Genomic DNA, 14103 nt, shown 5'->3' with positions numbered 1-14103 from the left:
TCTGGATGCCCAAGCCTTTTACATAAAATGACATAATACTATATAATCTATGCACAGCTGCTTATACATTTTAAGCCATTCCTGGATTACTTGTAAAGTTAATACAACATAAATATTCATTACCTTATCTAGGAAATAATGACAAGATTTGTAGGTATTCAACATACATGCATTTTTTCAACACTTTTTGACCTGTGATTGGTTAACCCCTGGCTGTACCACTGAGAAATCAAAGACGCAAAGACTGTGGTCATGCAGCCATGTGCTAGTTAACAGTGGCTGTTCATGGCTCTCAGCTCTAATGGAGAAAGAAAAAGCTGAAGCAACGTAAGAAAAACCCGCCGTCGTAGGACGTGAGCTCCCACTTTTAAGAGTACACTTAGGGCCCGGCAGCGTGGCCTAGCGGCTAAAGTCCTCGCCTTGAACGCCCCGGGATCCCATATGGGCGCCGGTTCTAATCCCGGCAGCTCCACTTCCCATCCAGCTCCCTGCTTGTGGCCTGGGAAAGCAGGAGAGGACGGCCCAATGCATTGGGACCCTGCACCTGCGTGGGAGCCCTGGAAGAGGTTCCTGGTTCCCAGCATCGGATCGGCGCGCATCGGCGTGTTGCAGCTCACTTGGGGAGTGAATCATCAGACGGAAGATCTTCCTCTCTGTCTCTCCTCTCTGTATATCTGACTTTGTAATAAAATAAAATAAATCTTTAAAAAAAAAAGGTACACTTAAACGGGCTGAAGCTGTGAAGTAGATGGTTCAGCTGCTTCCTCTGGCACCAGCATCCCGATGGACACTGGTTCAAGTCCCAGTTGTTCTACTTTGGATCCAGTTTCCTATTAATGGCCTAGGAAAGCAGCAGAGGCTAGCCCAAGGCTTGGGCCTCTGCACCCAAGTGGGAGACCTGGAAGAAGTTCCTAGCTCCTGGCTCCAGACTTGCCCAGCCATGGCTGTTGCAGTCATTTGGGGAGAGACGTAATGTATGGAAAATCTTTTTCTGTATACATATCTCTCCCTCTATCTGCTTCTCACAATAAAATAATGTCATCACATTTCCTTAAAAAAAGTACACTTAAAATGTTTAAAAGGGAAAATTTTATATTATTACTATTTCACCAATAAGGGCTTTCTAAAAGTAGTAAGCTGCGAAAAATAAAGTAATTTAAATGTACAGGAAAAAGCAAAGAAACACTCAAAATGTTAAAAGGGATTGCATGCTGGTATAACAGATAATATTCTCCAATTTCCTGTTTGTTTGTTTGTTTTTTTATCTATTTGAAAGGCAGAGTTACAGAGAAAAGGAAAGTTAGGGATATTATCCATGCTTGTTCACTCCCCAAATGGCAGCGATGGTTGGGGTTGGGCCAGGCTGAAGCCAAGAGCCTGGAACTCCCATCTGTCTCCCACACGGCTGGCCAGGGCCTAAACACTTAAGCCATCTTCTAGTAAGGACCTGAATAGGAAGTAAAGCAGCTGGGACACAAATTCCTCCTATGGGATGTGGCCTCACTGGCTGCATCATGCTGCCGGCCTCTCCTGTTTTTTCTGTGTGTTTTCTCGTGACGATGATGTTGACAGTGGAAGTAATCCCAATCCATTTTAATTCTAAAAAAAAGAAAAGAGGCAAGAGAAATATTGGAGACCACCTGATCTGGCTGACGGGCTGATTATGCTGAGGCTAACAGACACCCTTCCTCCTGTGAGCATCCCAGGCAGTCCTCCGGGCTGGTTTTTAGCGGAAGCTCGGCAGGTCCACAGAAGGAGGGAAAGCGTGCAGACACTGGCTTAAGACCAAAGCCTAAGGTGTGACACTTCAAGCAGAAGCAGAAAACACAGAGGTTTCACCTCAGCCTAAAAAGACCAAGAGTTGGCCAGGCAGTAAGAAAACAGTAGTTGATATTTTATACAAGGAGTGCACACCCGAGGCACTTAAGTCTGCATTTTCTCCGTGATTTACACTCATGTGTTATCCCAAGCAATCAGAAAGTACTGGCACAATGCTGAGGGCTGCTCCCCTTAGCAAGGTCCCACAGTGGTCCAGATCCCAGCCAACCTCAGGCTTTCCTTCCCTGCCCCAGATCTAGGAGGAACTTGACCGTGCAGTACAAGCACTGCTGGGCCACCCAGGGGTTGCCGCTCAAGGTGCAGGCCCAGCGCCTCCAAGGAGTCATTAGCTTCACCTAACAGGCTAGCTTTGCTAATCCTAACTAGGAATAACAGCAAATGTAACAGAGAGTAGCCCATTAAGCTATTCATACTTAAAAGTGAGATCCCTTTCCTCCAAAGTGGTAAAGAGCTTATTCTTAGACAGGGACACAATGAGATGATAAGGCCTCTTTCCACTGTGCTGTCAGAGCTGGCTGAGGGGCTCATGGAAGGGGAGGACAGTGAGAAGGGCAGAAAAATCAAGCTTCCACACCAACCACAAACTGCCCTCCAAAATAGCTGGGAAGAGGTTTTTGTACATTGGCCTCATATATACCTATCCTATATCCATACACACTTGTATGTATGCATACACATAGATTTAAGGGCTTGTAATGCGCTACATATTTTTAATTGCCTGGGCAATACTGGCCAATGGCAAGTACAGTGGACACTCAGAGACTGATGCTGTGCAAGCCCCACCTTAAGGAGTGTAAGGACTTCAGATTAAAACTGTTAACCCTTTCTCTGCAAATTGTACTTTTAAAGTGTGAAGACAGAAATTTCACTATGTACTTAAGAGATTAATTGCATACATGGTGGCTGTAACTAATAACAATACATGGCATATTTGAAAACAGCTAAGCAAGTAGTTTTACACGTTATCATCATAAGAGTAAGTATGTGGGTCTGGTGGCATGGCAATCTAGTGGCTGAAGTCCTCGCCTTGTATATGGCAGGATCTCATGTGGGCACCAGTTCACACCCCGGATGCTCCACTTTCTTTCAGCTCCCTGCTTATGGCCTAAGAAAATGGTAGAGGACAGCCCAACGCCTTGGGACCCTGTACCCATGGGCAGAACTGAAGAAGCTCCTGGTTCCTGGCTTTGGATCAGCTCAGCTCCAGCCACTGTGGCCACTTGGGGAGGGAACCAGGCTAGGCTGGGCTGCAGCACCTGTTAGCATATGTGTGAGCCAGGGCTGGAGGCAGGCCAGGATGGGCCAGTCTACAACATACGTTGGCACAACCAAGAGCCAGGATGGGGCACAAGCCAGGCCATGAGGGCTGAGGGTGGGCCAAACTGGACTAGGCTGCCATACCTGCAGCAAGTCAGGCTGAACCAGGCCATCGCACCAGCTGGCAAATGCCAGACCAGGTACAAGTTGTGTCACACTGCACTGCAATATCCCCTGGCAAGTGCAAGATCTGGGACTGGGATCAGGCCTGGTAAGGAAACTGTGGGAACTCCCTGATAGGCTGCAGCTCCTATTGGTAAGCATAAGAGCCAGGGCTACTGGCAAATCAGGCTGGGCAAGGTGGCAGCAGCTGTTGGCATCTGTATGGGTTGGATCTAGGGAGAGGTCAGGCTGAGCCAGATGGGATGCGGAAACGACTAAGCTAGACAGCAGAAGAGACTGCCACACACAAAGACTGGGACTGGGGGTTGGGTCTGGTGGGGATTATCAGCAGTCATCCCGACTAGGCCGCAACACCAACTGGTGTACATTAAAACTAGGCCTGCGGCAGGCTGGGCTAGACTACAGCACCCATCAGTTCATGTGAAAGATAAGGCTGGGGGCAGAACTCAGGAGGTAACTGCATCCACCAGAATGTGTGTTGGCTTGTGCAGGTAATGGCACTGACCTTGCACTGGCTGGTGCACACTAGAATCAAGTCTGAGGCCACCCCAAGCAAGGCTTCTTGGGGGACTCCCCAACTTTACACGGCTGGATTCAAACCCAGGTCACAGGGATAATGACAATATATGTGGTCCAACCTTGGAGTGCATTTATCAGGAATGGGCCTCCTCATGTGCTAATGCCTGTGCAACGGTCAGCATGCCCAATGTACATAGGGGGACATGACAGAGAGCTCATCCAGGCCAGCAGAGCATGTCGAGTGCCTTGTCAGAGGATGGAAAGCAGAAGAGGTTGGACCACTCTCCTGGCCAAGCTTTGCAATATGTGCCTGGGGCTATGGATACACTGAGGTAGACTTGGTCAGCCAACAGATCTTGGAAAGATTTTGTCAATCCTGGTTCAAAAAAGCCAACAGTGTCTCAAAAATATCAAAACCACTCAAGTAACATCCTTGGAACACTCTTCCCCATAGCAGGGTCTTTAAGGCATCATCAAACGACCACTGCCCCCAACCCCAGGTGCAGATGTGGTTTGACAGTAAGAAGCAGCCTCCTTCCCTTTCTCCCCTGTGGACATAGTAGGGAAAAAAAATATTTGTCCCACCCACTTTCCTCAACCCTCAGACCCTAGTTGGAGATCCACAAGGGTGTGCATCCTTCTCAACTATGTAATCAATGTTAACAATAAAATCTAAATAAAATTAACAAGTAAGTTCAGTTCTAGAATCAACTGCTAACTCCAGGGAAGAAGCTGTCCTTCTAAGACATGGAAACAACGTATAGATTCTGGTGTCTCTTTAAACCACAACATCAGCATCTGAGTGTCCTGAACTCAAAGAAACAGCTGACTTGTGGCTACCAGAGCAGTGTGGATTGTGAATGCATCGTTGACAGTGGGATTTAGGGTTTCTTATACTTGCAGAATACACCTGCTGTAATACGACCAGAAGGAATTCAACATAGACATGAAATGCAAGATTTTGTCCCAAAAGCAATTAATAGTAATTGAGAAAATCTAGAGCTCTTTATTTCCCCCTAAATATTTCTTTCCCAGGATCAAAATTCAATTTTAATCCTTCTGTCTGAAATAGTGCACCTGACACCATGGACCCAGATAACGTTAAAGGTTCTCTGAAATGAGATCCCAAGAAAAGCCTCCTCCCCTATTCCAAGGGGGGGCATTTTCCTATATCATAAAAGAACTAACTGGGAGGAGCTGCACACAGTCTCAAAGGCTCACAGGGGCCGCCCGGTGGGAAAGGACCTGGGCAGCCGCAGAAACAGCCTGGGCCTTCTGTCTCCGTCTGTTCAGTTAATGTGGCTCGCTCTGCCGTGCATTTTCACACAGAGAAGTGCATGGCTAAAACACACAAGCATGGGCAGGCATTTGGCCTAGTGGTTAAGATGGGCATATCCTGTCCGAGTGTTGAGGTTCAACTTCCACCCCCCATTCCCTACTCCAGCTTCCTCCTAAGGCACACCGTCGGAAGCATCAGGTAATGGCTCAGGAGTTGGATTCCTGCCACCCAGGAGGGAGACGTGGATTGAGTGTCTGGCTCCCAGCTTGTGTCCAGCCCAGCACTGCCTGCTGCGGTGAGTTAACAAACAGTTGACAGCTCTACCTTCCTGCCTATCTTTGTGTCTCTTTCTGTGTGTGTGTATACATGCCTTTGTTTCTCAGTCTCTCTGGTATACAAAAAATCAGAAATGAAAAGTGATGAGTACACAAATTACTGCTCAAAATAATACCGAGGCATCCAAATGCCCTTCGCATTCTTGAAATACAAACAGAGCTCCAGCCAATACAACACTACACAGGTAACAGACTCTAAAACCAAGCTCCTTGATCGTCAGTCCGAAGATGCTCCTAAGTCTAGCAAGGCCCACCTGCGCCGAGTTTTATCTCAGGGCCAGTGTCTCGTGGGAACACCCTTGACCACAGGACTGGAGCTCATTTCACACCTGGCCTACGACACTAACAGGCCAGACCATGTGATCACACACCAATGGCTGCTGCAAGACAGATGGAGGAACCAGGCCACACAAATGGGGTGTGGACGTGTGACAGACAGCTTCCTGACCATGACCAATGTGAAATCCTTGCAATGGTTCCTAACAAAGTCACAGCTTTGGAAACTCTGATTTCGGCAGGTTCGTCTTTGCCCATCGGGCAAGAAAATCCTCAGGCTCCTACCCTACAGTGCAGTGAAACCAGGCAACAAGATTGAACACAAATCTCAGGGAGTCCCCGACCTCTAGCCTCAAAGCAGACCTCACAGTAGCAGGTTCAGTGCAGGTGACTGGGTGCAAGTCACCCTGTGTCACAGACTTTCTGAAAAAAGTGCTCACACATGAAAAACGCCCAGCATGTGGGGACTTCACAAGGACAATGTTCTACTGTGGGGAACGGGGAAGGGCACAGACCACTGGGGGCTGCTCTGTGGGCCTTGGCCTTGGGCGCGGCTGCTGGTGTCTTCTCTCCTGCATCCCTCTCGCTGGAGTCTTCGCTGACCGTCGAATCAGCATCGGAGGGGGACACTCTGCAGACAGTCAAGCACATTACACGTGTTAGGAGCAAGAGAACAAAATCCTCTTCACCTGAATGTGGAAGTCAGGCTTCCAGGTGACTCTGGGCAGAAACCAAATAAGTCTGGATGGCTTGTCACAGCACGGCAGCTGTAAGGCTTCTGGGCATGTCGTCATCCGTGGGTCCTGAACACAAAGGCAGCTCACCACGTGGCCCTGCAGGCTGACTTCAACACAGGCCAGAAAACCAGGTGCCATGCTGGAGGACACTTCTGCAGCCGCTGGGGCCCGAGGCCCAGACCCCAGCACTGGGTCATTTATGGACCTGCAGTCTAGCCATCTAGCCCTAACATGAACTAGATCAAAGAGGACCCAGGGCATCACGCCTGGTTCAGGGGCCTATGGAATCCCTGGAGGGCTGGGGTAATTCTGCAGGGCCCAAGGAACTCCCAATGTCAGGGAGACACCGACGTGACACAACAGTCACGGCTATAGCTGACATTGATTCCATATACACTGAGCGAAAGGGCATCACGGTGGCCAAGCTGCCCCAGGTCAGGGAAAAGCTTCCTCAGTCAGCAGCCCATGGCTCCCTGACTTCACCAGGGACGTGGAATACCCTGCGGGGTCAACCGCACAGTCCATGGATGGAGCAACTAACCGTCAGGGAAGGCTAAAGCACAATTGGCAAAATCTTACTGGCGTATTACTCCATTTACTCCTAGCCTGCAAAGTAATTAGACAGACAGCAACTCTACATGAATCATTCTGCTTTTGTCAAGATCATGCTCTAACATCCGTTAAATTTTCGAAACTAGGCCAGGGCACCTGTGGGGCAGGTGTTGCAATAAAACAGAAAGCATGACACCTGTTTCGACTACAGGCAGGAGGACACGTATTTCCCTCTCTGCCTTTAGCAGGTGAGCAGGATGCACAGCTCTAAAGCTCAAAGGGAGACCAACAACTCCAGGCTATGGCTTGATGGCGCAATGATCTCAAGGCAACCTAACAGTGCTTAATTCCAATCTCTGTCTTTTTTCAAACAGCTTAGCCCTTTCTCATGGGACCTGAAGGTGGAGGGACTCCCAGTATTTGGAACACAAATCAGCTGTTTTCCACATGCCTGACTTTGAAGGGAGGAATGCAAATACACTGGGAATGGTGAGTAGGGCAGGGTGGGAGGAACTGCCAAGGGAGAGGACATGGGAGGCCAGAGGAAATGGCCCAAAGGGGAGAGTGCAGAGCCACACTCCCAGCAGGCACAGCAATGGGGTCTCTGACAACGGCCAGTGTGCCAGGCAAGGGCGTTCCAGGTGCCATGTATTTCTTGGTTGTTCTATTATCCCCACAGGGCCTGGCACACTGTGCAACACACACATGGGAGCTGGTGGAGCCTGAACTGAGTCGGAGTGGGGTGCCATGCAGGCCTAGATGGCGGCGCTATTCAATCTCTCACACTCTGGATAAGCAAGCCATGCGGCCTCCTCCAGAGCTGACTGAGCATGTGCCGGCCTTGGCGTGTGGCTCTGGACAAGTCCTCGGTTTCCTGGATGGATGGATGGACAGAAGCCAGCGTCCACTGTGGCTGGCTACAAGCCGAAAGCACAGATACGCAGTGCCACAGAACACCTGCCACTCACCCTCCTCGGTGGCGGAGGTTCTTGGGAGGTCCCTTGGACTTGGGGCTTGGCAAGTCTCCGTTCTCCGAGGGCGTGGGGTGATCCTTGGCGGGCCCGGGTGGCGGGGGCGGCACTGGTTCGTGGATAATCAGGATGTCATCTTTGTTGTGCTGTCCCAAGTGCTGCTTGGCAAAGTCGAAGCCCTTCACGCTGGGGATCTGCAGCTGAAACGCACACACGTGGGAGTGGACACACAGATCGCTGGTTAGCACGAGACAGGCGATGACCGCAGGGAGGCCAGTGTGTAATCCTGTGGAGTCAACAACTCCACCACTACCACCCCCTCTGCCCCAACCCCCAAAACAGCCCCCATGGGTGCCGCTCTGCTGACACCTGCAATCTAAAGAAAAGGCAGAAGCCACCCCAAGGCAAAGGGAGGGATGGCATGGATGGGTGTCCTAGACAGAGGGCAAGAGGTGGCTCTGGGAGCGGTGCCGACTCCACGGGCCACCGCAGATGGCAGAACAAGCCCCGTCGGAAAGCAGGCTGGCGGGGCTGGGGCCAAGGACATCAGCCTGCGAGCACTTAGGGGCTATCACCTGTGCACCTTTCGGACAGAGGACATGCGGGGCAAGCGGACAGTAGGTGCTGGCTGACAGCTAATGCTTTGGGGCTAAAAGAGGAAAAGCAAGAAAATTGAATGACTACAAAGGAACACAAAAATGTGTCAAGTCAAGAAAATAAAGAACTCTTAGAGAAGAATGGCTCACAGAAGCGATGGGAACTCAAAGCTAAGGGAGGAACAGGGCCCAGGGAGCCTGCAGGCATGAGGGCCGGGTCACTGCCGCCAGACCTGCAGCGAGGCAGGAGGGAGACTCTAGGAGATCCTGAAATGTGCACCATAAAGAGGGAGCCCCATATTCTACAGTGACACTAAAGAGACCAAGGACCGTTTCTCTGGTTTGAGCTTTCAGAGTAACGGCATGTAGCTGTTGGGAGGGGGTCTTCTCAACCAGGACGCTCACCAGAGCCCTGGTGGGGACAGATGGTGCTGTGGGGCCAAAGGCCACGAAGGTCTCAGGAGAGACATTAGGCAACCTGCTACACACAGAAGCAAGGGGCTTTGTCATATGTGCTCTGACTTCATGCATATTTTGGGATTAGGCCTGTGACCTAAGGTCTCTGCTAAAACCCCACCATCCGGAGACAGGAGGAAAGTCGTCTGTAATAATGATTTCCGCCAGCAGAGGGGGACAAAATTCACTGCAAAAAGTTTACAAAGTGGTGGCTCTGAGACAAAAGACAAAGACTGTTGCGCCTGTATTTTCCAATTAGAGAGATCCTGTTACAGAACAGGCCACTCCACCACACATCCCTGGAGTCAGGAGAAGTCTCTGAGAACAGCAAACTCAAGCCTGAACTCCATGGCAACTTCCCATTCCAATAAGCTTATTTCCTCACCCTTGAGACTGGGTCAGCGCAATGATCTTCAGCCAGTCTACCTGAACAACCACTTTCGCAAGAGCAGGCGGCCCTTGCAGTGGCCAAATTCCAGGTGCATGATCTCTGCTTACACTGTTACCTACCACTGACTTCTGAGCAGGTGCCTGTGGTCCCACAGCCTCCTGGGCTTCTCCCATCTCCCTTTAGTCAGGGCTCTGGCTCCCACTATCAGAACACAGCCTTCTGCCTTACCCCATAAATGGCTTCCTGGGCTATGCTGTCCAGACATGTAAAAGCCCCCGGACCGCAAATCAAAAGAGAATCCCAAACGCTGGTCTTGGCAGTGTCCCTCCCATATTAGAGTGTCCCTCCTTTTCCTATCTTACACTTTTTTCTCTTTAAGATTTATTTTATTTTTATTGGAAAGGCATTTATGTTTACAGAGAGAGAAGAGACAGAATATCTTCCATCCGCGGGTTCACTCCTCAGTGGCCACAATGGCCAGAACTAAGCTGAAGCTCAGAACCAGGAGCTTCTTCTGGGTCTCCCACACAGGCGCAGGGTCCCAAGCACTTGGGCCATCCTCGACTGCTTTCCCAGGCTACAAGCAGGGAGCTGGGTGGCAAATGTAGTGGCTAGGACACCAACCGGTGCCCATATGGCACGCCTGCACAAGGCAGAAGGTTACCTGCTGCACCATCGCACCAACCCCAGTCTCTGCCAGGCTGACAGAGATTCAGCTATTCTGGCTCTACCCATCAAAGAATGCTCTGCTGCAGTGGAAGAACCAGTCAGAACAAAGCGAGCAGGGTAGTCCCGCAAAGCCCCATGGGTGCCACCTCATTTCATGCAGGCCAGGAAATCACAATATGGCTCTGCGCTGCTTCTGCCTAAAAATGAACAATTCTGGGTCCAGCATGATGGCCCAGGAGCTAAATTCTCACCTGGCACGTGCCGGGATCCCACATGGGTGCCAGTTCGTGTCCCAACTGCTCCACTTCCCTTCCAGCTCCCTGCTTATGCTTGGGAAAGCAGTAAGGGATGGCCCAGAGCCTTGAAACCCTGCGCCTGCGTGCGAGACCTGGATGAAGCTCCAGACTCCTGGCTTTAGATCGGCTTAGCTCTGGCCATTACGACCATATGGGGAGTAAGCTAGCAGACAGTAGATATTTATTTTTGTCTCTCCTTCTCCCTGTATATCTGCCAATAAAAATAAAGAAGACAAATCTTAAAAGGAATTGGCCCATTGGCTCAGTGGCTATATCTTCACCTTGCATTGCTGGGATCCCATATGGCGCCAGTTCATGTCCCAGCTGCTCCACTTCCCTCCTAGCTCCCTGCCTGTGGCCTGGGAAAGCAGCCTTGGAACCTTGCACCAGCCTGGGAGACCTGGAAGAAGCTCCTGGCTCCTGGCTTTGCATCGGCTCAGCTCTGGCTGTTATGATCACTTGGGGAATGAACCAAAGGATGAAAGATCTTTCTTTCTGTAAATCTGCCTTTCAATTAAAAAATGCATAGGTCTTTTGAAAAAAAATTTTTTTTAAATGTTCATTTTAAGCAATGAACATTTCCAGATGTGTTCAACAGTGTGCTGTGGGACGCTGAAGTGCCATAGAGTGTATGCCTGCCGCAGGCTCACCATCCTGGGGCAGGAATGGCCCACCACAGGCATTGTTCACCCATACTCTAGGTCCTCAGTTTGACTTGCAATACACATTGTGTGCCAAAAGGTTTAAGAAATGAAAATTTCCATGTTTGTTTCTGAAGAGTCAAAAATCAATTTCAAATTAAAAAAATAATGGAGCATATAAATAAATACAAAGCTAGCATCATATATACTGTATCTTCTTAACCCTCAGATGCTATTGTCCTAAAACCCGAAGGGCCGTCTAAACCATAGGTAGTACCAAGTCCTATATATGCTATGCTTCTCTCCATGCTTATCTACATTTTTTCATATAAAGTTTAACTTATTAGTCAGGCACAATTAGAGATCAGAACAATGATGATATATGTGTCATACCAGTTGCATAAATGTAGTCTCTATCTCAATTGCCAAGGGGTGGGTGGGTAGGGTATACACTATGGATACTCTGGGCCTTGGGATGATTCACATTCCAGGTGAGACAGAATCAGATAATGCAAGATGCTTTCAAGTTATTCCAAGAAGCATGCAATTTAAAACTTATGAATTTCTTACTTCTGTAATCTCCCATAAATAAATTCAGACCACAACTGGCTGTGGGGAATGGAATATGGAAGTGAAACCGCCAAAAGGGGACAACTACTGTATTTTCTCAAACATCTTTTTTACAGACTCCCAAGATACTTTCTTTCAAATGTTTCCTGGGTGGGACTGAAAGTCTGAGTTGAGTTTCTATGAATGCAAGTCTCTTGTCACTGTTCCTCATGAGCTCTCTCTCTTGGTTGTTCATTATCTCATGTTTAGATTCCCTACTCCAGCCACCCCAGGAATGTCTGGATAGAAGTCTGTAATCCTGTACAGAGCTCCGTGGTGAGAGTTGATGACCTGGCCGCGGTGACTGTGGCCAGCACCCCAGCCTCATCAGGCCGTTTCTGTTCAGCGGGAGAAGGCAGGCGAAGCTCCTGCCATCTGTCTGCAGCACACACAGCCCAGGGACCCAGCAGCCTCAGGGTCCTGGAGTCTGAGGGAGCAGGACTGCCTGATGCTCTCTCCTACGGGTCATGGTGGATGTGAACTGAAACCACTAGACAACACAGGGATCCTTGCAAACAGTCACACTGCGACCTCAGTGGTTGGGTGAGCAGGATTTGGCTGGAAGAGACGCACACAGTTTGTCTCCATGCTCACCTCCTCAAGCGATCACTGCCAACAGGAATGTCTCTGATGAGAGGTTCTGCCCTGTTGCCCAGAGCCTGTAGTGTAGCTTCCAGCTCTTTCCACGGCCTGACAGCCTCCCAGAGCCTGGCTGTTTGCCACCTGCATGTTGGCTATATGCTTGCTTCCTTCCTTCCTTGCCAGTAATACTCGCCATTCCCTCCTTGGGGACAGTGGGTGGGTTCCCTCTGGCGCCCTCTCCCCCAACCTTCCCACCTGCTCTCAGAGACACAGGCACCCACCACCTGAGTCCCCTCACAGAGTCGCTTGTGCACCTGCCAGTCATTGTGCAGAGGAGCCCCCCTTGTCCCTTAGGAGAGCCCCTGAGGGCAGAGGGCACAAGGTACTTGTGTTCATAACTTGGCCTGGGTTGAGTTCAGTGCCTGAATACCAATGGCCTAAGGTCTGAGGTGCTCCCTCAGGCTGCCCGTAGTGCCAGCTGCCTGGTGTCCAAAGCCTTCACATAGCATGAGCCAGGATCCCATGTGGGTACCAGGTTCATCTCTCAGCTGCTCCACTTCCCTTCCAGCTCCTTGCTTGTGGCCTGGGGAAGCAGTGGAGTATGGTCTAAAGCCTTGAGACCATCCCTCTGTCTCTCCTTCTCTCGGTAAACCAGACTTTCCAATACAAAAATAAATAACTCTTGAAAAAATGGGGGGATCCAAGCTGGAGCTGCTTAGGTAAGGCAACACATGAGGACTCTGCACTCCAGATGCAAGAGAACAAAGATAAAAGGCAGGTGCTGGCTCCCGGCTCCGTTACAGGGTACAAGAGGGCGCCCTCCTGCTCCCCGTAGTTTAATCCCTTCTGCTCCCAGGCCACTGAAGAAACCGCCTCTGGGGGCTGCAGATTTCTGCTTTCCAGATGCTTGCAGCTCTTGGGTTTGCTAGCGGATTTTGAGAGGGCAGTGAAGCAGCATCAAGGGTAGCATGAGAGGAGGGAGGCAAAGAAGACAGGAAGCTGCCCACAGGGGAGAAAGGGTACTGGCGGGCAGCTGGGCATGGGACAGCCCCCAAGGAGCAGACGGGGAGGCTCTCATTCCCACCAGACAACCCGGGAAGACGCTCTTGATAAGGCAGGTCGGTTTTTAAACTAAAGGGAGATCATTACTCCTCTCTCAGCGACCCAGGAGCACATCTCCACAGCAAGTCACAGGGCCAGCACCTGGGGATGCCGGCAATGCCTTGCCTCCTGGCAGCATCAGGAGACAGCTGTTCCTCCAGGGAAGCCACCCACTGAGGACCTCTGCTGTATATCACGTCCTGAAAACATGTGTGGGAGGCTGTACTTGATGTGCTCTGTCCCTCTGACCTACAGCAGCATCCACAGTGCCAAGCCATCTGGGGAGTGACCGTGAGAGGCAGAGAAAGTGATTTTCCACCCAGGAAATGCTGCCCTCCGGTCGTTTACTGCCGTGACAGATAACACATGTGCTTATGAGACCACAAAAGTCCTAAACCCAGAGCCTCCCCTCTCGGGAATCACACCGGCACAGAGCCATTCCCCAAACAACTGCTGATCTTATTACAATGAAAGCTACACTGTGACTTACTCGGTACATCCAGTCCTTTCTGCCAGGGTTATTTCCATGCCATTCATCAGAACAACAACAACGAAACAACCTTAGCCAGTATGTAAATAATAAATGAAGGTAAGTAATCAACGTAACATTAATATATAAAATGTTTCTACTATATACTGGTAGCCATAACACTGCAATGTAATCAAGAGTTTGCATTGTTTGGTGAATCTATAAAAAAATCATGCTTTTACAAGAGACACATTTTTAAGAAAAACTGACTTTTTCACTTAGCAGAATATTTTCTCCAGGATAATCAGAATGGAATGAAAGGGTGGTAGGGTGATCCTTAACTCC

The 14103-nt window shown here is 49.9% G+C and overlaps 1 protein-coding gene across 2 annotated transcripts in view; it reads right to left on the bottom strand.

Moving 5' to 3' along the window:
- The window catches only part of KIAA1549 (KIAA1549 ortholog), a 108239-nt gene that overhangs the window by 23675 nt on the left and 70461 nt on the right, over nt 1-14103 (bottom strand). For both annotated transcript variants that reach the window (XM_058654929.1, XM_058654930.1), the window contains exons 11-12: nt 7946-8148; nt 6204-6319 (exon numbers count right to left, since the gene is read on the bottom strand). In XM_058654929.1, coding sequence (XP_058510912.1) covers nt 6204-6319; nt 7946-8148 — 319 coding nt within the window. The remainder of the gene's footprint in view (nt 1-6203; nt 6320-7945; nt 8149-14103) is intronic.

The sequence above is a fragment of the Ochotona princeps genome, chromosome 25, assembly GCF_030435755.1.
Source record: "Ochotona princeps isolate mOchPri1 chromosome 25, mOchPri1.hap1, whole genome shotgun sequence".
NCBI lineage: Eukaryota > Metazoa > Chordata > Mammalia > Lagomorpha > Ochotonidae > Ochotona > Ochotona princeps.
Note: the sequence above shows the minus strand (reverse complement) of the source record. Positions and strands in the feature narration are given on the sequence as shown.